This window comes from Natrix helvetica (assembly GCF_964273705.1).
Source record: "Natrix helvetica genome assembly, chromosome: 7".
In the NCBI taxonomy this organism is placed as follows: domain Eukaryota; kingdom Metazoa; phylum Chordata; class Lepidosauria; order Squamata; family Natricidae; genus Natrix; species Natrix helvetica.
The window spans coordinates 42,041,666-42,062,818 of NC_138558.1; the positions used below are offsets into that span (position 1 = coordinate 42,041,666).

The 21,153-nt window shown below is 39.7% G+C and overlaps 1 protein-coding gene across 1 annotated transcript in view; it reads left to right on the forward strand.

Annotated features, from left to right (window-relative positions):
- Positions 1-21,153, forward strand: part of MICU3 (mitochondrial calcium uptake family member 3) — a 59,067-nt gene that overhangs the window by 33,780 nt on the left and 4,134 nt on the right. Inside the window, exons 8-13 of the mRNA XM_081960039.1 lie at positions 1,179-1,214; positions 10,423-10,518; positions 12,278-12,378; positions 12,961-13,132; positions 17,499-17,607; positions 18,880-19,037. Coding sequence (XP_081816165.1) covers positions 1,179-1,214; positions 10,423-10,518; positions 12,278-12,378; positions 12,961-13,132; positions 17,499-17,607; positions 18,880-19,037 — 672 coding nt within the window. The remainder of the gene's footprint in view (positions 1-1,178; positions 1,215-10,422; positions 10,519-12,277; positions 12,379-12,960; positions 13,133-17,498; positions 17,608-18,879; positions 19,038-21,153) is intronic.

A 21,153-nucleotide genomic window follows, 5' to 3' on the forward strand; every position in this document is an offset into this window, starting at 1 on the left:
GAGTACTGGGCCTAAAACAGAGCCTTGGGGTACTCCACTGCATACTTCCCTCCATGTAGATGCAGTTCCATTGAGAACTACACGTTGAGTGCGGTTGGTCAGCCAGTTACCAATCCATCTGGTGGTGATGCTGTCTAACCCACATTCTTCTACTTTATCTAGTAGTAGGTTATGGTCTACCTTATCAAAAGCCTTACTGAAGTCCAAGTAAACTATATCAACGGCATTCCTCTGGTCCACTAATTTTGTCACATTATCAAAGAATGCAATAAGATTAGTCTGGCATGATCTGTTTTTGACAAATCCATGTTGACTTTTGGCTATTACTTTGTTTGCTTCTAGGTGTTCGCAAATTCGTTGCTTGATTATTTTTTCCAGAATCTTTCCTGGTATTGAGGTTAGGCTGATAGGTCTGTAGTTTCCTGGATCTAATTTTTTCCCTTTTTTGAAGATGGGAACCACATCAGCTCTTTTCCAGTCCTCTGGTAGTTCCCCGGTGTTCCAGGATCTCTGAAAGATATAATTCAGTGGTTCTGAGATCTCGTCTGCTAGTTCCTTCAGAACTCTGGGGTGTAATCCATCCGGTCCTGGTGATTTGAACTCATCTAGGGTAGACAGGTGCTCACTTACCATTTTCTTCCCTATTTCAATTTGTGTTCCTAATTTTGTGGTGCTGCTTTTGATAGGTTGGACTGTTTTATCCCTTTGTGTAAAGACAGATGCAAAACATGAGTTAAATAGTTCTGCTTTCTCCCTGTTGCTTGTCACCTTCTTGCCACTTTCTCCTAGCAATGGACCAATTGTTTCCTTAACTTTTTTCTTGTTTTTAACATGTTGGAAGAAGCTTTTTTTGTTAATTTTTACTTTTGTGGCAAGCCTTTCTTCATTGTGAGCCTTAGCTTTCCTCACTTCATCTTTACAGGCTCGGGCTATTTGCTGATATTCTGCCTTAGTTATGTCCCCCTCCTTCCACATAATTGTATTTTTAAGGTCAAAATATGATCTAAAGGTAATTAAAAATCTACATATTAAAATGTGGCTTATAGCCTTAGCTGTAAAGCATTGTACATAATATTTTAATATAGGTTTGTATATCTTACTAATTGTTGATTTCTTTCCTTTTTTTCTACTGGTTTTATTTTGAAATTCAACTCTTCACTCATCCTGCTATATATCAGCGTCTACAGCTTTATGGATACCACAGTTCTACTAATGTATGTATTCTAAACTTGTTTACTGATCTATAAACACTAATTTTTTATGATACAAACATTATTTACAATAGAGTATATTTGGCAATGATTAGATCCACATATTCACTAAGCCAAATGTGTTTCATTTGATTTTGGCTTAGCATGTGTTACTTCAACAACTGAATCATATTCAATAAACTATGATTATATAAATTATGACAGTGTAATCTTTGGAGCAATTCACTTTTAAAGCCACATGTTCATTATAAATGAAGAGGAACTATCTGTTATAAGCCTAATGTCAGGGCTGCATGATATTTGGAACACTGACACCTAACTTGGAATTTTTTTGGTTCTATAATATTGATGTAGAAGGACAAGATAGTCATTGTGTCTTTTTATTTTGTTTATTATTTATTTATGTAAGAAAATTTATATGGCTGCCCAACTTATTCTCAGTGACTCTGGCAGCTTATCAAGATTAAAACCCAGTATAAAAGCAATAAAAAAGCAATCAGTCCCACCTCTACCTCCACTCCAATAACAATCAAATAAACCATTTTTATTATGTTGTTCACCAAGACAGGTCCAGATTTACACCATAGGTGGATGAAAGGACTAAAGAAAAAACTGATGGGAGATGCAACAGCTATTTGTTCTTCTATTTGCTATTAATCTTCTATAAATATACTGGAACATTTTATTTGCACCATCTTTTGCTTTATGGAGAACTCGTATTTAGATTTATAATCTGATTGCTGTAGATTTAAAATATCTTAAAACTCAGGACAATGACATTTTTTGACTATGACAAAATTCAAGTCTTAATATGTGTAGTGAGCGATAATACTATGTATATATAAGATTATATACTCCCTTTGTATGCTGCCAGTTTAATTGAATTTACAATACCATGTAGGTAAATTTCAATACTACTATATTAGGTTCAATAGTTAAGCTATGTGTTTCTCCATAGCGCTGCTTGGAGAGTCCAAGGATGGGTTAACACAGCCTGTTTGCCCAAGGACTGAGTAGATTTTTCCCCTCTGGCCACGCCTCCTTTGCCTCTTCCGGCCCAGTTTTAAAAACTCAGTCCGCCCGATAGGACTAGTTTTGGGGAACTCTCAGTTTTTGAGTAAATAGACTGGGTTCTCCAATAGGGAATTTAGAGTAATTTATGTGTTAAGATTAAGTTGTTATTAGGATTTTTCCCCAGGTTTTATTATTTTGGCTTTTTATTTTCCTTTTTCATTTTTTACCAAGAAGAAGATTTCACAAGAGTAAGGCTGAGGCAGCGATCGGTTCCACAGCTGCTTAGTCGCAGCTGGGGGAACAAGCGAGGCCGCTCGTCCGGCGACTGCTGGCGAGCGCAGGGAAGGACGGCAATCCCCGTGTTTCCCTGGTCGCTTTGGAGAAGAGGCTTTTTAAAAAGCCCTCGCTTTTCCAAGCAGCGTCTTTTGCCGATCGGGAGAGCGGCGGCCATTTTGAAAAGCGCTGCTTTGGCGCGCTTTTCGGCTGCAGCCAATAGGAAGCGCCTGGACCTTAAATGAGGCTTTTGGCGCGCAGAAGAGCCGGCGGCCATTTTTTTGAAGCATTTTTGCCTACCGGACAGCAGCAGCAAGCAGCAGAGCCTCTCTGCCTCAAGCAGACAGCCGTGGAGGATTGCGAGGGCTTGCCTGGGTCTCCAGCAAGCCTGAAGTTCCCCAGCCACCTAAGGGGAAGCGGCAAGGAGTGTCCTGGTGCCTGATCCAGCCTCCCAACTGAATCTGCAGACGCTTCTGGAGCCGTTGGGCCAGCGTCCACTGCCCTTCCCTCAGCAGCGACCTCTTCGACTCAAGATCAACCAAGGATGGCTGATGAAGGTTTGGAGCGAAGGGAGGAGCTGGCAGGGCCATCTGCAAAGCGCAGTAGGCCAGATCCCTCAGGCCAAGGGAGAAAGGGAAACAAGGGCGCTGGGGGGAAAGCTTCCCACTCTTCAGCTGGGAGCAAGGCCCCCAAAATTCAAGGGGACAAGGGGCAGGACTCCCTAAAGGACAAGTCTGCTAGGCCCCAGGTTCCCTCTGCACCCTTACCAAGTGAGGCTGGGCCAGTTCCTTCCCCACCCATTCAGAGGGAGATAGAGCAGGGGGAGGAAATGGGGGATAGATCTCCATCCTTCTGTGATAGGGATTCCATGTCAGGATCCCCTGCAGCCTCTCTGGGTTATCCAGGTTCTCCTAGCTCTTCAGTCAGGGAGGATATCCCCTCCTTTCAATGTTGTTTTCATGCAGAGGATCAGAGAGATCCTCCTAGGGGTGCCAAGGGACAGGCCTATGACCAATCCAGGCCTGTAGAGGACAAGGGCCCAGCTATGTCAGCAGAAATGAGGGATCTCATCACGCAGGCTATTTCCCAGGGTGTGGTAGAGGCCATGAGGCTACAGGAAGGCAGGGGTGGCAAGGCCTCTAGGCCTGTTCGCCCCCTGGGGGAAAAGCGGACCAGAGTCCTCGATTCCCCGGGCACTTCTATCACCACAGAGGTGTCTACGTGGGAGGAGGAGACTGCTGAGGAATTTGCTCTCTCAGAGGATGAGGATATGCCTCCAGACAAGCCCTCCTTCACTGGTCTCTTTAAGCCATCCTTGTTCAAGGCCATTTTACACAAGGCCAGAGCCTCTACTGAGCTTGGTGCCAAACCTAAGGACAAGGCAGTCCCCTCTACATCCCAGGACCTCATGGCAGGGCTGTTCAGCGAAACAACCCCTGACCCAGAACTGATACCAGTCCCTGATATGTTCATGGAAGTTATCCAGCGCCAATGGGCGCAGCCAGGTACCCTGGCCAACCCCAGTGGCGCAGACAAAACACTGTACCCCTTAGAGCCTAGGCTGGAGGATGTTTTGAAACCTCCAGAGGTGGATGCCCCTGTGGTCTCTCTGACCTCTAATTCTAATCTCCCGGCCGAGCTATTAGAAGGGTTAAAGGCAGAGGATAAGAGGGCAGAAAAGGCTTGTCTCAAAACGCACCAGGCGGCTGCCTGGGCGATCAAAACCTCCACTTCTGCCTCGTTCTTTACGAGAGCATCCCTACTATGGCTGCGCCAACTAAGATCTCAGCCCCCATCTGAAGCATCTCGTTGGCGACATGATCTTAACAAGATCATTACAGCTGTGGAATATGCCACTGATGCCTCTCTGCATGCAGCGAAGTTCGCTTCCAGGGCACTAACGTCTAACATCACTTCTCGCCGCCTGCTTTGGCTCCGGCACTGGCAGGCGGACATGAAGGCGAAGTGGAAGCTGGCTTCAGCTCCATTCAAAGGGGACAATCTCTTTGGGGATTCCCTAGAGAAATTCCTAATTGAGACGAAGGATAAGAGGAAGGTCCTCCCTTCCACCTTCAGGAAGCATGACAAAAAAGGTCAGGGCTCGTTCAGGAAACAGGCCTTTCGGGCACAGGAAGGTGCCCAGGCCTCCACCTCTTCCTATTCCTCCCAGAGACAGTTTAACCAGTCCTCTGACAGGTCCCAGGAACGAAACAGCTTTTCTTCCAGGGGCAGACAATCCAATCAAGGGTCCTTTCGGAAACCCTTTCGTGGGGGCTCCCACAACCGTCAGTTTAAACGTGGGAAGTGACCGCCTGGGGTCTCCTCCCATCGGGGGCCGCCTGCAATTCTATGCAGACCGTTGGGAGGAAACAACCTCGGACAAGTGGGTCTTAAATACCATCAGGAGGGGCCTAACCTTGGAGTTTCTATCCTCCCCTCCGCGGACCTTTGTTCGCTGCCCACTATCCAGGAACCCTGTAAAGAGGGCTCTCATGCAGGCAGAAATAGATCATCTTCTGCAGATCAACGCAATAGAGTCAGTTCCTCCAGAACAGGGAGGGAGGGGGTTCTATTCCATTCTCTTCCTGGTCCCCAAGAGTTCAGGGGGGTGGAGGGCCATTTTAGATCTGAAGCGCCTGAACAGACATCTGGCCTACAAGCGCTTCAAAATGCAGTCTCTTCAGTCGATCCTAAGCTGCATGCGACAAGGGGATCTGCTCACCTCCATCGATCTCAAGGAGGCGTATCTGCATGTGCCCATCCATCCCGCACACAGGAGGTTCCTGCGCCTGTGTTACAACGGAAAGCATTTCCAATACAGGGCGCTTCCATTCGGACTTTCTTCTGCACCCAGAACGTTCACGAAGCTTCTTGCAGCTGTGGCGGCCCACCTGCGCAAGCTTCCAGTCCGCCTGGAGTGCTATCTGGACGACATCATCATCCACTCAAGGACTCATCAACAAGCGGTGAGAGATGTAAACATCACAGTTCACACCTTACAGGACCACGGGTTTTCCGTAAACATGGAAAAAAGCAACTTGACTCCTGCCACGCGCATACAACACCTGGGCGCCATAATAGACTCGGTATCCTGCCAGGTGTCCCTGTCTCCGGAAAGAATCCGCAACCTCAGGAGCAGAATCCGGTTGTGTTGCAAGAACAGGTCCTGGCAGGTAGTACAACTATCCCAACTGTTAGGGATCATGATTTCTTGTCTCAACATAGTTCCCTGGGCACGTCTTCATGCAAGGGAGCTGCAATGGTTCTTGCTTCCAATGCAAAGAGCAAAGATCAGCAACTCCACCAGGAAAGTTCGCATCCCACCAAGAGTGACTCGGTCTCTGAGTTGGTGGCAGTCTTGAGCAGTGGAGAAGGGCTGCCTATTCAGAGAACCCGACAGGATCGTGGTAACGACCGACGCCAGTCTCTACGGTTGGGGGGCGCATTGCCAGGGTCAGTTGGCGCAAGGCAGGTGGTCCAGCGCAGAGGCAGCCCGGAGCATCAATTGGCTAGAACTCAGGGCAGCCCGGCTTGCGCTGAGGAGATTTGCAGAACAGCTGAAGGGGCACCATGTTCTGCTACTGACCGACAATGTGGCCACAAAGGCTCACGTGAACCGGCAAGGAGGGACCCACTCCAAAAGACTCATGTGAGAGGCAGAGGCCATAGGACGATGGGCAGAGATCCACTTAGCGTCGCTGAGGGCAGATCACATCTCCGGAACCAGCAACGTGAGTGCGGATTGGCTGAGCCGTCAGACCATCGACAACTCGGAGTGGCAACTTCATCCGGACCTGTTCGCACAGGTGGTAAGGAGGTTTGGTCTCCCACAGGTCGACCTGTTTGCCACGGCGGCAAACACACAGCTCCAGCGGTTCTTCTCCCGCTACAAGTCAGCACAAGCGGAGGGGACGGATGCCCTGAGGTCCAACTGGCCTCCAGGTCTGCTTTACCCGTTTCCGCCCCTCCCTCTGATTCCGCAGGTGATCTACAAGCTGCTGAAGGAGGGGGCAGAGCTCATTCTGGTGGCTCCACATTGGCCCAGGAGATCCTGGTTCGCGGACTTGGTCGATCTGTCTGTGGAACAACCGTGGAAAATTCCTCCAGACCAGATATCCTTGCGTCAGGGGGCCATCAACCATCCAGAGCCCCAGTGGTTGCAGTTAGCTGTCTGGCGCTTGAGGGGCAGCTTCTGAAGGATCAGAGCCTCTCAGACAGCGTCATTAAGACTATCCAAGCTTCCAGACGTCCGGCCACTACTCGTATTTATGACGCGACTTGGGCTGCCTTTTCTACCTGGTGCAGCCAACGGGACATTGACAGTGTGGAAGCGTCCATCCCTCAGTTGTTGGACTTCCTACAAGAGGGCTTGGACAAAGGACTGGCGCCAGCCACACTCAGGCGCCAGGTTGCTGCATTATCCACCATCTTAGCCAGACACCAACTTCAATCCCTGAGTCACCATCCTCAGGTCAAGAGTTTTTTGAAGGGGGCTTACAACATTCGACCCCAGGTGGTTCACAGGTACCCGACTTGGAACTTACCCTTTGTCCTGCAGACATTGACAGCGGCTCCCTTCGAACCTTTGAGGAAGGTCTCTCTTCGACATCTGACCCTTAAGACCGCCTTCCTCATAGCCATTACTTCAGCCAGAAGGGTATCTGAGATTGCGGCCTTCTCGGCCAAGGAAGAATTGTGCATCATACACCCAGACAGGGTCATCCTACGGTTAGACCCCGCCTTCATGCCGAAGGTGAATTCTCATTTTCACAGGTCTCAGGAGGTGATCCTCCCGAATTTCTGTCCCAGCCCTCAACACTCCAAGGAGCGCAGGTGGCACAAATTGGACGTGCGAAGGGCAGTCCGCATTTACCTGAAACGAACTAAGGACATCAGGCACTCCGAGGCCTTCTTTGTGTCTTTTCAACCAGGCTCGCTGGGTCGCAAGGTGTCTTCCTCAACCATAGGTCGGTGGCTGCGGGCTTGCATCAAGATGACATATGACCTTCAGGGCAAGCCGGTTCCACCACGTCTAACGGCACACTCCACCAGAAGTGCGGCCACGACCGCGGCCTGGGCGACTCAAGCCTCTATTCTGGACATTTGCAGAGCGGCCACGTGGGCGTCTCCCACGGCTTTCATTAGAAACTACAAGATCGATTCCTTTGCCTCTGCCGAAGCCTCCTTTGGCCGTAGAGTATTACAGAAGGTTATTGAGGCTCCGGACAATGTCACTTCTTCCCGCCCTGGGACACAATAGCTTGGGCATGTCCCATCCTTGGACTCTCCAAGCAGCGCTATGGAGAATGACCGTTGTCTTACCTGAACGGTCGTTCTCATGGCGCTGCGGAGAGTACAAGACCCACCCAGGGTGATTGTTTAGCTCCGAGATTGTATCTTTACACAGGTGTGAGCTGAGGACGTCTTCGTCGGACAAGACCTCGTTTTTAAAACTGAGCCGGAAGAGGCAAAGGAGGCGTGGCCAGAGGGGAAAAATCTACTCAGTCCTTGGGCAAACAGGCTGTGTTAACCCATCCTTGGACTCTCCGCAGCGCCATGAGAACGACCGTTCAGGTAAGACAACAGTCATTCTCGTCAATACTATTTTATTTAGAAAGAGCAAAGGAATATTCAGTATTGATGTGTATATTTTAATTAACCAAGTAAGATGAGAGAGGTCAATAAAATTGGAACCACCTTTAGAAAGAAGACTAGTTTGTGTAGTCTAGAAGAATTAGAGCAAGAGATAGGCAGACAAGAGAAACAATCAGTTCAATTATGAGTTTAATTTTAAGCAATTAACTTTCTGCTGTTAGAAATACAGTCCTTTTTAGGAGCAGTAACATTCTTAAATAATGTAAGATAATAATGAACCATTAAGGACACAGCATAGATACAAGTGAGGTGAGTCAGAGTAGAGAAACCTATTGCCATACCTTCATATTATGTATTACTTTCCCAGATCGTTATCTGATGGATGCAGTAAGCATGCATTGCATGTGCCTTCTGACACGCTAACAAATGTTGGATGAAAATGAAGCATGTACAGTTGGATAAATACTAATTCTGTTTTGATCATATATGTATTCTGAACAATTTGCTGGATATTGAGGCAGCAATAATAATTGGTACCCACCAACTATCAGTTATTATCAAGGCACTGAGGCATACAAAGGCATACAGTTTTTCTCTATACTGTTCTATTTCTCTATAATAATTGACACAACATATTTGTGCTCTGAACCTGAATATTAGGTACCCTGTTTCCCTAAACATAACACCTCCCCGGATAATAAGCCCAATCAGGCTTTTGAACGCATACGCTAGAATAAGCCCTTCCCCGAAAATAAACACCACCACCCCGAAAATATTGCAACACAGCAGCAGCCATGAGGTGACCACACTTGCCGCCTCCTGCACCTAAAAAATAATAAGACCTTCCCGAAAATAAGGCCAAGCGCTTATTTTGGGGATCAAAAGAAAATAAGACCCTGTCTTATTTTCGGGGAAACACAGTAGATGCACCTCATACAAGAACAGGAGCTTTCTGTTTTTCATTAAATGTCAATCTGAACAAAAAAAATCTCAAGCCTGAAAAAAGTAGGGCTGGTTTCATAAGTAGCAGAGAAGAGTTATGTTTACATGAGTACCAAAGCATTTTTGTCCTATTCACTTTAAAAATATACACAAGGGAGCACCCCGTTTTAAAAAATGTATAAATGATCAGTAGTCATAAATCCTTTACCCAGGAAGATCCACAGGCTGAAGAGTTGACTTGCTACAGTTTTTTAATATTCACTTTATTGTCTCTTTTCTCGGTATCACTATTATCATATTCAATCTCAGTATTTCTCACTTACCAACCATTTGTTCAGTGACCAAAATTATGACAGGTCCCTGTATCAAAACGTTCACATGCTTGCAATCTGGGTGCTTGGCAGCTGGCTCACACTTACAACGTGAGCATCCCTCAGCCATGTGATTACCATTTGTGGCAATGCAAATTCTTAAGTTTACTGACTTGGAATTTCATTCTAAATTAATGCGTTTCTTTTTTAGGTAATATTTATGAATAAAAATCTTAGTTAATATTTTAATAACTCCTAAAGGAATGGCAAAGCATTTAAACATGCTGTACACTAGACAAAAAAATAGTTTTTGCACTCTGCAGACCTCCCCAAAACGGCTCGTTTTTCATAAAAACGGGCTCCTTTCTTTTTCAAAAAAGGGCATGAATAGCCGTTAGGAGGCTTGTAGAGTGTTCCTGAGGGGGTGGGGGGGCATAAACGAGCAAAAATAGCCCAGTTTTTGCACAAATGGGCCCGTTTTTTTTGGCAAAAAAAGGGCATTGGGAAACTTATAGAGTGCTCCTGGGGACTGGGGGGGGGGGCAAAATTGGGCAAAAAATGGGCTGTTTTTTGCTCATATCTGCCCTCCCCAGCCTCAGGAACTCTCCAAAAGCCTCCTACAAGCTATGCACAACCATTTAATGAAGGGGCGGGGTTTCGGGAGGCAAAAAATGCTGTATTTAGTGTATAAGATGCACCCAGATTTTCAGCCTCTTTTTTGAGGGAAAAGGTGAATCTTATACTCTGAAAAATACGGTACATTGGATAGCAGCATTCAGGTGTGTGTGTATGTGTGTGTGTGTGTGTGTGTGTGTGTGTGTGAGAGAGAGAGAGAGAGAGAGAGAGAGAGAGAGAGAGAAATACTGTTTCAGACTTGTTTTTCTATATGTAATTTAAAACTGAATGTTTTAGAAAATTAAAAAAGTTACTCTTTAAGAAATCATATAATGTAAAACTATACGATAAATGAGGAAATGGTTCTCTGACCATTGCAAAGATATTACAATATATAGCTATTCTTGCTGACTGGTTTTTTTTCCTCTCCCCAACATCTATGCATTTTCGAAATTCTACAGGTATTCAAAACAGCTGGAGAGGATCTTGTTCCAAGAAGCTATTGGGACACTCTGAGACGTAGCACAAGTCAGGCACTCTTTTCAGACCTCGCAGAGGTATAATAAAACCTCTGTACAGCCCATAAAAGTCTTTCATTGTTTCCTATGCAGTTTTATTGTTTTCCTCATTGTAAATATTCTGTCTTTAAAAATATTTTTTGTCTCCCTTTAGCTTGTTTTTTTTTTCATTTGTCCATTGGCATTTCTTTGGTACCTGTATTTATTAAGCATGTATCATTGAATTCAGAGTGTTAGTCTTTTGAGCTATGATATTTAATCTTTACATTGACAGAATTAATATTATGACTTGTACACCAGAAATATTTGATACTTATTTACCTTGTGACATAAAAAAATCCATAAGCATAAATATTCTTCCCACATACTTAGAATTAGACTTTACATTTGAAGGTTTCGAAGCCCCCTCCTGAAAACCTCCAGCTGTATTAGTGTTACAGATTCTAGGATATTGGCCTAAATTGATAATGTTCTATGAAACAACTCATACTAAAGCTTCATCCAACTAAAGTCAAAAATTTTGGAAACTTCCACATATATAAGCAGCCAGGAACAGCTTCTGAAGAAGCAATGCAAATCTGGGTAACAATATAATGATTTGAAAAGAGGTTTCTTCTACTACTGGAAAAGGATCTGTAGCAAATAATAATAAATTCATATTTTTAACATAGCCTTGACAATGCAAACAGTGATCTGACAGAGGAAAAGAAGATGGGAGAAAGAAAAGAAAATTAAATAATTCTGTCCCAGTTCATAAAAAAACTCTTACAGCTTGTAAAGGATATGGGCTGCTCAATAAGTCTTGCATGAGATAATCACCATGTATGATCTTGTTCTTACATAGCAGTTGTCCTGATGACTTCAGCCAAGCCTGTCATAGAAATGCAAGTTCTAAACAAGAGAAAAAACATTACTCTGCTCCCCCCTCCTAGAAATAATGCAGAGTACTCTACTACAAACAACAACTACTGCAGTTTGCTATCAAATAACTACATCTGGATTCTGTCACTTATGAAACTGAAAATTAATTAGTCATGTATGAAAAATCCATGCCTGGTAATATTTACTACCAAAATTTTAAACAGTAAATTTAAATCAGAAATTGTGAATTTATATTTTAATCTATAAAGCAGCTTCTTATAATCCCAACTTTCATTCATATTTGAGACTTTTCCACAGGCAGTAGAAATCTTAACATTTTCACATGTATAGATTTTTCTGAGATGCAATTAAATTCTTAGGACCAAAATCTGATGAGCATCTAAAATACCTTGATATGTTTATTTCCCACAACAAATTCATTTTTTTCATTTTTTATATTAAAGAAGGAATTAAAGAAAAATCATGATTTGCCTTTTTAATATAATTCAGCTAAAATATAAAATACCTTTTTTAGTTTCTGTAATTTACTTCACCCAATTTCAAACTGTTTTTAACTATCACTGATATATCTGTACATCAGTATATTATGTTTGTTTAATTAAGACAATAACATATTATTTATATGATCTGTGAGCAAGATTAATTTTTATTTATTTATCAAATTTAGAAACTGTCCACCTCACTTTTCTCTGGGTGATTTACAAATACATTGTAAAATGTATTTTGTAAACATTAATATATTAATTACTAACTATATAAAATTAATATATTAATTATTAACTGGTTTTGTAAAATATGTATTAGTTTGATGAGGGACAATGCTATTTTTAAATAAAATTCATTGTTCATATTTTGAGTTATTTTTGTTTCTAAAATTATGCATTAAATTTATTATTAATGCTAATGTGTTTTTAAGCGTGCAGATGACTTTGCCAGTTTACATTCTGATACTACATTGCTGATACACTTTTTTGGAAAGAAAGGAAAGGCTGAGCTTAACTTCGAAGATTTTTACAGGTGACTTTATTTTATGCTTTGAATATATATTATGTTTTTATGTACGTCTTATATTTTTGGAAGGTGTTTTTCTGATCTTGAATAAAAAGAAAAAATATCTGCTTGGATGAACTTGTTCCTAATGTAGAAAAAATATATTTTATCATGAAATGCAGAAAAGCCAAATTGAAGAGGCTATATAATAGACATTTTTCAAAAAAAATAAATTCAATAATTATAGCAGCACTAAGAGAAATATGGGCCTTAGTTTTTGGCAGAGAAATTAATGATATGAATTATTCATAGAGAATGAAATAAACAAGTGACTACAACCTATTTGATTTCCTGCAACATATTTACAAATTCAGATCCTTCAAGCATTGTTTAGAGGAAAATACTTTTTAAAATTGCTTTATCTTTTGTTTTGATGAATTGGTGTTTGAAAAATATCATAGCTGAATATATTGTTGCTAATGTTTTAGTCTCTGAATTAATAGTAGGAATTGTTCTACAGCAGAATTTAAACATTAGAGATATTTGCTATTACTCCCCTGCCTACCCCATAATCTTTAAGACTCTGATATCAGTATTTTCATAAACTAGGTTCATGGATAACCTCCAAACTGAAGTTCTTGAGATAGAATTCCTTTCCTATTCTAATGGAATGACCACCATCAGTGAGGAAGACTTTGCTCATATACTATTAAGATATACAAATGTGGAAAATACATCAAGCTATCTGGAAAATGTGCGCTGCAGTATCCCAGAAGAACAAGTAAGATTTCCAACAAGTGCCCCAGGCCTCTACAGAATTTTCATAGCCATATTCTTTTCAGCATCCCAACCTTGTTGCTTATTAACTGGGAAAAATCCTTTCCTAAGGAATTCATTTCCAGATAGATATGCTTAAATATGAAAACTAAAATTCATTCATAGTCTGAAGACTGAAGATGCATAGTGTTCATACAGTCCTGACTGACAGTAGGAAAGGAATGTGGGAGAGGAGGGAAAATAGTTTACATTGAAAGAAAGAGTAATTGGAATCTAAATAAAAGCATTTCACCCTGGAATTGTGTTAAAATACTTTTTAAAAAATATATATTCAAAATCCCAGAATACGTTTGCTTATTTCCCCATGAAATGCCTTTTAGAAGGAATAAAAATTCTACTAATGAATCTTAACATGCTGACAGAAAAATGTTCTCTTGCTATATTCTGCTTATTACATCATCACCAATGTCAGTGAAATGCCTTTAGATTAAACATTGGCAATAATGTTTTCTCCCACTCTAGCCGTCCAACTCATAATATATAATTTACATAATTCTCTATTTGATTACATATCAGATTTTAATTTCAGCCAATTGTTACTCGGAATTATTTTTCTTAAACTATATTCTAAAACAACACATAGCCACATGCTTTATATTTTATCATTTAGTAAAATGAATTGTCAAACAACAATACAATACAATAGCAGAGTTGGAAAGGACCTTGGAGGTCTTCTAGTCCAACCCCCTGCCTAGGCAGGAAACCCTACCCCACTTCAGACAAATGACTATCCAACATCTTCTTAAAGACTTCCAGTGTTGGGGCATTCACAACTTCTGGAGGCAAGCTGTTCCACTGATTAATTGTTCTAACTGTCAGGAAATTTCTCCTCAGTTCTAAGTTGCTTCTCTCCTTGATTAGTTTCCACCCATTGCTTCTTGTTCTACCCTCAGGTGCCTTGGAAAATAGTTTGACTCCCTCTTCTTTGTGGCAACCCCTGAGATATTGGAACACTGTTATCATGTCTCCCCTAGTCCTTTTTTCTATTAAACTAGACATACCCAGTTCCTGCAACCGTTCTTCATATGTTTTAGTTTCCAGTCCCCTAATCATCTTTGTTGCTCTTCTCTGCACCCTTTCTAGAGTCTCCACATCTTTTTTACATCGTGGTGACTAAAACTGAACGCAGTATTCCAAGTATGGCCTTATCAAGGCATTATAAACTGGTATTAACACTTCACGTGATCTTGATTCTATCCCTCTGTTGATGCAGCCAAGAACTATATTGGCTTTTTTGGCAGCTGCTGCACACTGCTGGCTCATATTTAAATGGTTGTCTACTAGGACTCCAAGATCCCTTTCACAATTACTACTGTTGAGCAAGGTATACCACCTATACTGTACCTGTGCATTTCATTTTTGTTGCCTAAATGTAGAACCTTACTCTGTATACACTATAACTATAACACTATAATCAAATTCAAGTTCTATCAAATTACAAAATCAAGTTGAATATACATCTGTAAAAAGTATGCAGTGAATTAAGCAATTCATCTTGCTGATTGCTGAGAGCCAGTTTGGTGTAGTGGTTATGGTGCTGGCCTAGAAATTAGGAGAATGTTGTAGGCCTGTTTTAGGCATGAAAGATGGCTGAATGACTTTGGGCCAGTACTCAATCCATCTTGCCTCATAGGGTTGTTGTGGGGCAGGAATTTTAGACATCTTTGTGACCTTAAGTTATATATAAATTGGTGGAATAAAAATTTAATAATAAATGTTATTCATATTATTCTTGCCTGAACAGAAAGTTTATCAGAGGATTTTTTTTCATCTTGCCTTTATTATTTTTATAAATAATTCAAAGCAACAAGCAAACTTAATACTCTTTGTTGAAAAAAAACCAATATTTTTGTTTTTCCCATAAAAATCTGTTTACCAGCTGGCTTTCATTCCTAAGGGAGGATTAGAACTCACAGTCTCTGATTTCTAGGCCAGCACTTTAACCATTACAGCAAATTGGCTCTCAGTTCTCATCTTAACATGATGAATTAATTTGTAGAAACCCAGCATTAAGTTCAGCGGTTCTTCAGTGTCTAACTTGTGTTATTATATAAATAAATAGAAAATCAATATATGAGGAAACAAAAGTAGTGTTAGGAGCATATTTCAATAATATAGCAATCTAGTGAAAACAGAATTCATCATTGTTGATATTAAAGGAAACCTTTCTTACATGGGATATTTTTAGCATAATTCTTATTTGTATATGGTTCAGGTTTAATTATTTCTGAATCACTCGTAAACAATTGAATTTATTTTCAAATACTGCACTTTTTAATATATTTCACTTTTGGCTAGGTGAGCCAAGAGGAAACAATCAGCTAACATTATTTAGCTTTTTTTAAAAAATCCATTCACTCATGTCCATTTCTCACAGACTGTCTGGACACACTTGTTCTTGACAAGATTTTTTACAAAGTGGTTTGCCATTGCCTTCTTCTTAGGGCTGACAGAAAGTGACTGGCCCCACATCAGCCAGCTGGCTTTATGCACAAGGCAGGATGAATGGACAGTCTCCTGATTTCTACCCTGATGCCTTAACCACTAACCAAGCTGGCTCTATTCAGCAGTTAATAGAAGCTAAAACACTGAATAGCTAACATGTTTAGTTACTCTTACATAGATATTTAGCTTGCAAGTAAGTTAAAGTATATTATTTATTTATTAAATTTATTTGCTGCCTATCTCACCACAAGTTAATACTAGGAGCAAACTATTAATTAATGAAACATTGAAAGGAAATGTAAACAAACAAGCGCTAATTATAGGAATAAAGGAGAGGGAATATTTTTTCTACTTCCTCCAAGAAATCTGAAGGAGTAAGAAATGTTTGGTAATGTGTCTTTGCTTTGCCTCAGGGAGATAACATTTCAGCAGTGATAACTCAGAAAACAGGAGATGCCACATGAGCAGATTGTAAACTTCAATTTCCCTGAAAGGCTTGTTTGTAGTATATTATTGCTGTTTAATTTAAACCCATATTTCTATCCAGAGAATAGTATGCCCCGTTCTGTGTGTGAGATCAAATGTTTACTGGCATATGGTTAATTATTGTTGTTTAGATTATTTTTATCCTACTTTATTATTCTTTATGAATAGTTCAAGGCGGTAAATGTACAGTATATAACACTCCTTCCACTATTTCCCCCTGTCATTGGATTGGATTAAATCTGGTGTCTTAACCACTAGACCAAACTTATTCTGTTGTAATACATTTGAACTCTGTACTTGCCCCTGAGTAGGCAACCTCAGGACAGATATTAGACAATAGGTTATTACAAAGATTATCCAACTAATTCAGGAAAGGGATGCTGGTAAGCAGAGTAGGGGATTTCCTGGCCTGGACATTTTGTCATAGCGGCATGCATTCAAAATTGGCATGTTGTATAAAAGAACATGTGGCCAGCTATTTTTAACAGACCTATACAATTCAGTTTCTATGAACACGATCAAATTTTGTTGTATGGTTTGTAAAACCAGATACACTTTGATAAACAAACAAAATAAATCAATAATCTAAGGATCTGCTGTTTTATTTTGTTTCATCTACAGTTAACCTGTGGAATTCTAGTAGGTGAACAAAATAGGATACAGAACACATAGGCTGATAAAATAGAGACCAATAAAAAGATGTACAGTAAATGTTTTCTCTTAATTCTGATAATCAATTGCCATCACAAATTTCAGGAGAAAATCCCTGTTTTGGAATTGAATTGGTAGTACTAGAAAGAAATTATTGTGAAAATTATTCTGAAAAGAGCATATAGAAGTTCGGTTAATAAGTGAAAATGTGAAATGAGCCTCAGTGCTTTACATGATACAGAAATTTCTCTTCCAAATCATTTTTACAGCCGGGTATTATATATTCCCTTGTTATACTCTTATTATCTTTTAATAAGCCATAGCCAGTCATAAACCCCCTGTTATTACTGCGTTAAAAATAACATTTACAGTTATGTTTTGTTGGCGTTGATCCATGCCAATGAATAATTAGACAGCATAATAAACTTTAATTTAGCTGAATCTATTATTTCTGAAGCAAATAAAAACCACAATATATATATATTATGACAGACACTAGCCAGACAAACATTATTACATATTTTAGAATATATTTTAAAAAGACAAGAGACAGAAGAGTTGTTTTATTGCTACCAGTTTTTCCTGAGACACCAGTGCAACAGTGTTCTAATAAGTAAAGGAAGCTAAATTGCCTGCTTCTTTTTTACTACAAGCCTTTTGCAAGACAAAGAAGGCATTATAGCAACTATCATCTTGTTTCTAAGATCTATTGTTACTTTATTTCACAGGGTATTACGTTTGATGAATTTAGATCCTTTTTCCAGTTTTTGAACAATCTGGAAGATTTTGCAATTGCAATGCAAATGTACAATTTTGCAAATCGTTCAATAGGACAAGGTAAGGCTGTCTTAATGTCAAGATTTTATGCTTTCCATTTTATTTATGTATTTTTCTTATTTATCACTTTTGTGTATTATCCAACTCCCAATGACTCTGGGCAGTTCACAACTAAATTAAATCAAAAGAAAGAAAATACAGACATACCCAATTAAAATAAAAAGCTAGCGAGAATGAAAGACTGCAAGAACAAACCAAAAGGTCTTCATACTTTCCTGCCAAAGGTTTAGGCAAAGAGCCAGGTCTTCATGATCCTTCTAAATAATACCAGAGTAGGTACCATCCAGAGCTCAGAGGAAACCTCATTCCAAAGGCAGGGGCTGCCATAGAGAAGGTGTGTTTGCCAAGTCCTGATAGATATCAATCTTGCAAAATCAAATTGTCCAAGGAGATATTATGGGAAACAGGGAAACAGTCGCTCAAGGAACAAAGTCTATGCCATGTAGTCATTCCAGGTAATAACCAGTACCTTAAATCAAATAATAGAAGAAAAATGTCCAGTGTACCTAGAAAGGCTGACAATTAGGGTGAATAGACTGGCTGGGTTTATTCAGCAAGCTAAATCAAAATATGAATTTATTGCTTTGGTTTTGGCCTAATGAACTGTTGCAATTTGTAAACCATTATAGAAAACTGATCTAGGCTACTACAAATTTATCTTTAGAGCCTGTTTGCTTTTACTCTAAGATGGCTCACTTATCAGTTATTGAGCACATATTCTTGCCACAAACCCTCCATTGCAGTGGCACAGCATCCTGCTGAGATAAGCAGAAGCTGCATTAGAATATTCTGGCATTCAAAATTTCTAGTTTTTAAAATATCACCAAAAGAATGGGGACCTGGGATAAACTGACTTTGTAACGATCATATGGTCCAGTTACTGGCCTGTCCATTGTGTACTTTCTGCAACAACCTTTGGTTGAACCCAGCACCATAAAGTAAAAAAAAGTAGAGGTCAGGAAACACTCTTCCTCACTGCTCTTCAGGCCCTGTGGAATATCAATACCTTGCTCTATCTCTTTGTCAATTATTATTGTAAACTCCTGTGACTCTGTATTGATTTAATAGTATATGGAAAGTTGGATAGTTTTAAAAAGGGAACAACATTTCAGGAAAAGCTAGGAACTGAAGATAAGAAAAAAAAATTATTTTCCCCCAGATCTCTGATTAACATTATCACCTTATGTACGATAGAAGTAATTTTTTGTATATTTATCATGTAATGCTATTCAAGTAGTTTTGTTCAGGACACTAATTTGCTTTTTTTCTTAGATGAGTTCAAGCGTGCAGTGTATGTGGCTACTGGTTTGAAGCTTTCAACTCATTTAGTGAACACAGTTTTCAAAATCTTTGATGTAGACAAGGATGATCAACTGAGTTACAAAGAATTTATTGGTATTATGAAAGACAGATTGCAGCGAGGATTCAGAGTAAGAGTCGAAATTATTGCTTAATCATGTTTATTATATCAGCAGCTTTAAAACTATATCACTGTTTCCATAGCCATTTTAAAAGTAGTCTTTTGTTGAAGTTAAAACTATTAATCATGTATGCTCTAGTTCAGTGGTTCCCAAACTTTTTCAGTCCACCGGCCCCTTGGTGCTACAAACTGATCCTCAGTGCCCCCCACCCAGTTAAGTGAATCACTGCAGTTTTTAAGTTAGTAACATGATTGTTAAGTAAATCTGACTTCCGCATTGACTTTGCTTGTCAGAATGGGACAAAAGGTGATCATATTACCCTAGAGCACTGCAATCATATGCATCAGTTGCCAAGTGTCTGAATTTTGAGAATGTGACCATGCAGTGTTCCACTGCAACTGTCGTAAGTGTAAAATCTGTCATAAGTCTCTTCTTTTAGGATCATAACTTTGAATGGTCACTAAATCAACTGTTGTAAGTTGATGACTACTTGTATATGCATATGAAATGCTTTTATAAAATTAAATTAGTTTACTGGGATGGGTTAATAGCACAATTAATTTATTAATATGTATAATTAATTTTGTCACAAATGATACTCTAAATCTGCATATCTTGTATATTTTTTATTTAATTTACAAGTTTAAATTAGCTCAGACTTGAAAGGTTTTTCAAAACCTCAGTAAATTCTGTGGTATTTTTTTTTAAGACTAATATGTTTTATAATACATATAAATATTTTAGATTAACAAGTCAAAACCAGCAACCATTTAAATATATGGCTTAGAAATTGGGCCGTGCACCTGTTTGAACCAAACAACTGAAACTTTTATCTATTTTTCTCATAATTATTCAGTCTGATTTTCTCTTTTTTTAACCAAGTCTCTTTGAATCTTCTATTAATTTGCTCCCCTACTTATTCCTAGCACTTTTCCCCAAGGGAGGGAATTGTCTCTGGAGGAATGTGAAGATATGTCGCTCTTTTAAGATTAGCTACAGCGTCTCCCACATTGTGTTCATGTAATCCATCATTTTCAATAAAATAAGGATTACACTGTTGTAACCCAATCTTCACTCTTTTTATATATGTGTGATATCATGATGCTAACATAAAAGAAGTAGAGTTTGCATTGGCCCGCCTCTTCTTTTGCTATTTGCCCCTCTTCTTTAGCAACAAATGATACAATTCATTGTCATTTTTTTAATTTTTAGCTGCTACTCTTTCCTGGCCCACTTTCTGATACTTTGTTTGAAGACATTCCACTTTTCCACATTTTGATAGCTGTTGAGTGAAGTAGAATGTAAGCTATTTGGGTGAGGCCAACTATTAGAATCAAGGAAGTATATCAAGCAGGATACTTCACATTTCAGACTTCAACTTGATCTGAACCTGAACTATAGGAACTTTAAAGATGGATTAACTTCACAAATAATATTTTAGGATTTGAATTCAAGTGGGTTTTTTAGTCCAATCCATGAGAATCAGTTGTTAATTTTTTCTCAAATTGGGGTGCCTCTCCCCTTGGCATTTAGAGGGACGTGGCAGGCTGTGGTTAGAGTGAAGAAGAGGCAGCAAAGCAGAGTAGTAAAAGGCATTTAGTAATGCCAGCCTAGAAGCAATGAGAATGAAGTATAGGCTGAGCACTGCCCCCAATTATTCAGCCAAGTAAGAGGAAGGGGAATCCTTTTCTGCCATTTTTGAACACACAAATCCTGCCTATCATACTTACAATTGATTGTTCAAATGTAGTTAACACACCTTTATATATTGATAAAATCCCACAGCTTTTGAACGTGGTGACAATATTTACTTTATTACCCCTTCTACTGCAAATATTGTCACAGTGTTGTGAAAATGCTATAAAATGTGTTGTGTTAATAACTAATAGAGATTTAGAACATTGTTGTAGTATTATTCTAAATATATGTACACACACCATTCTCTAATTCTGAATGAACATAGTTTCCCTCACACATATATTAATTGTTTTATAAGTTATTTTGAACATCACATCTCTTTCATTTTGTCCAATATGTTCTACTGCCACCTTGCGTTGTATCAATGAATTGGCCAAGAATATAGTATTAAATTACATAAGACAAGTAAATAATTTCTTGTCTTAAG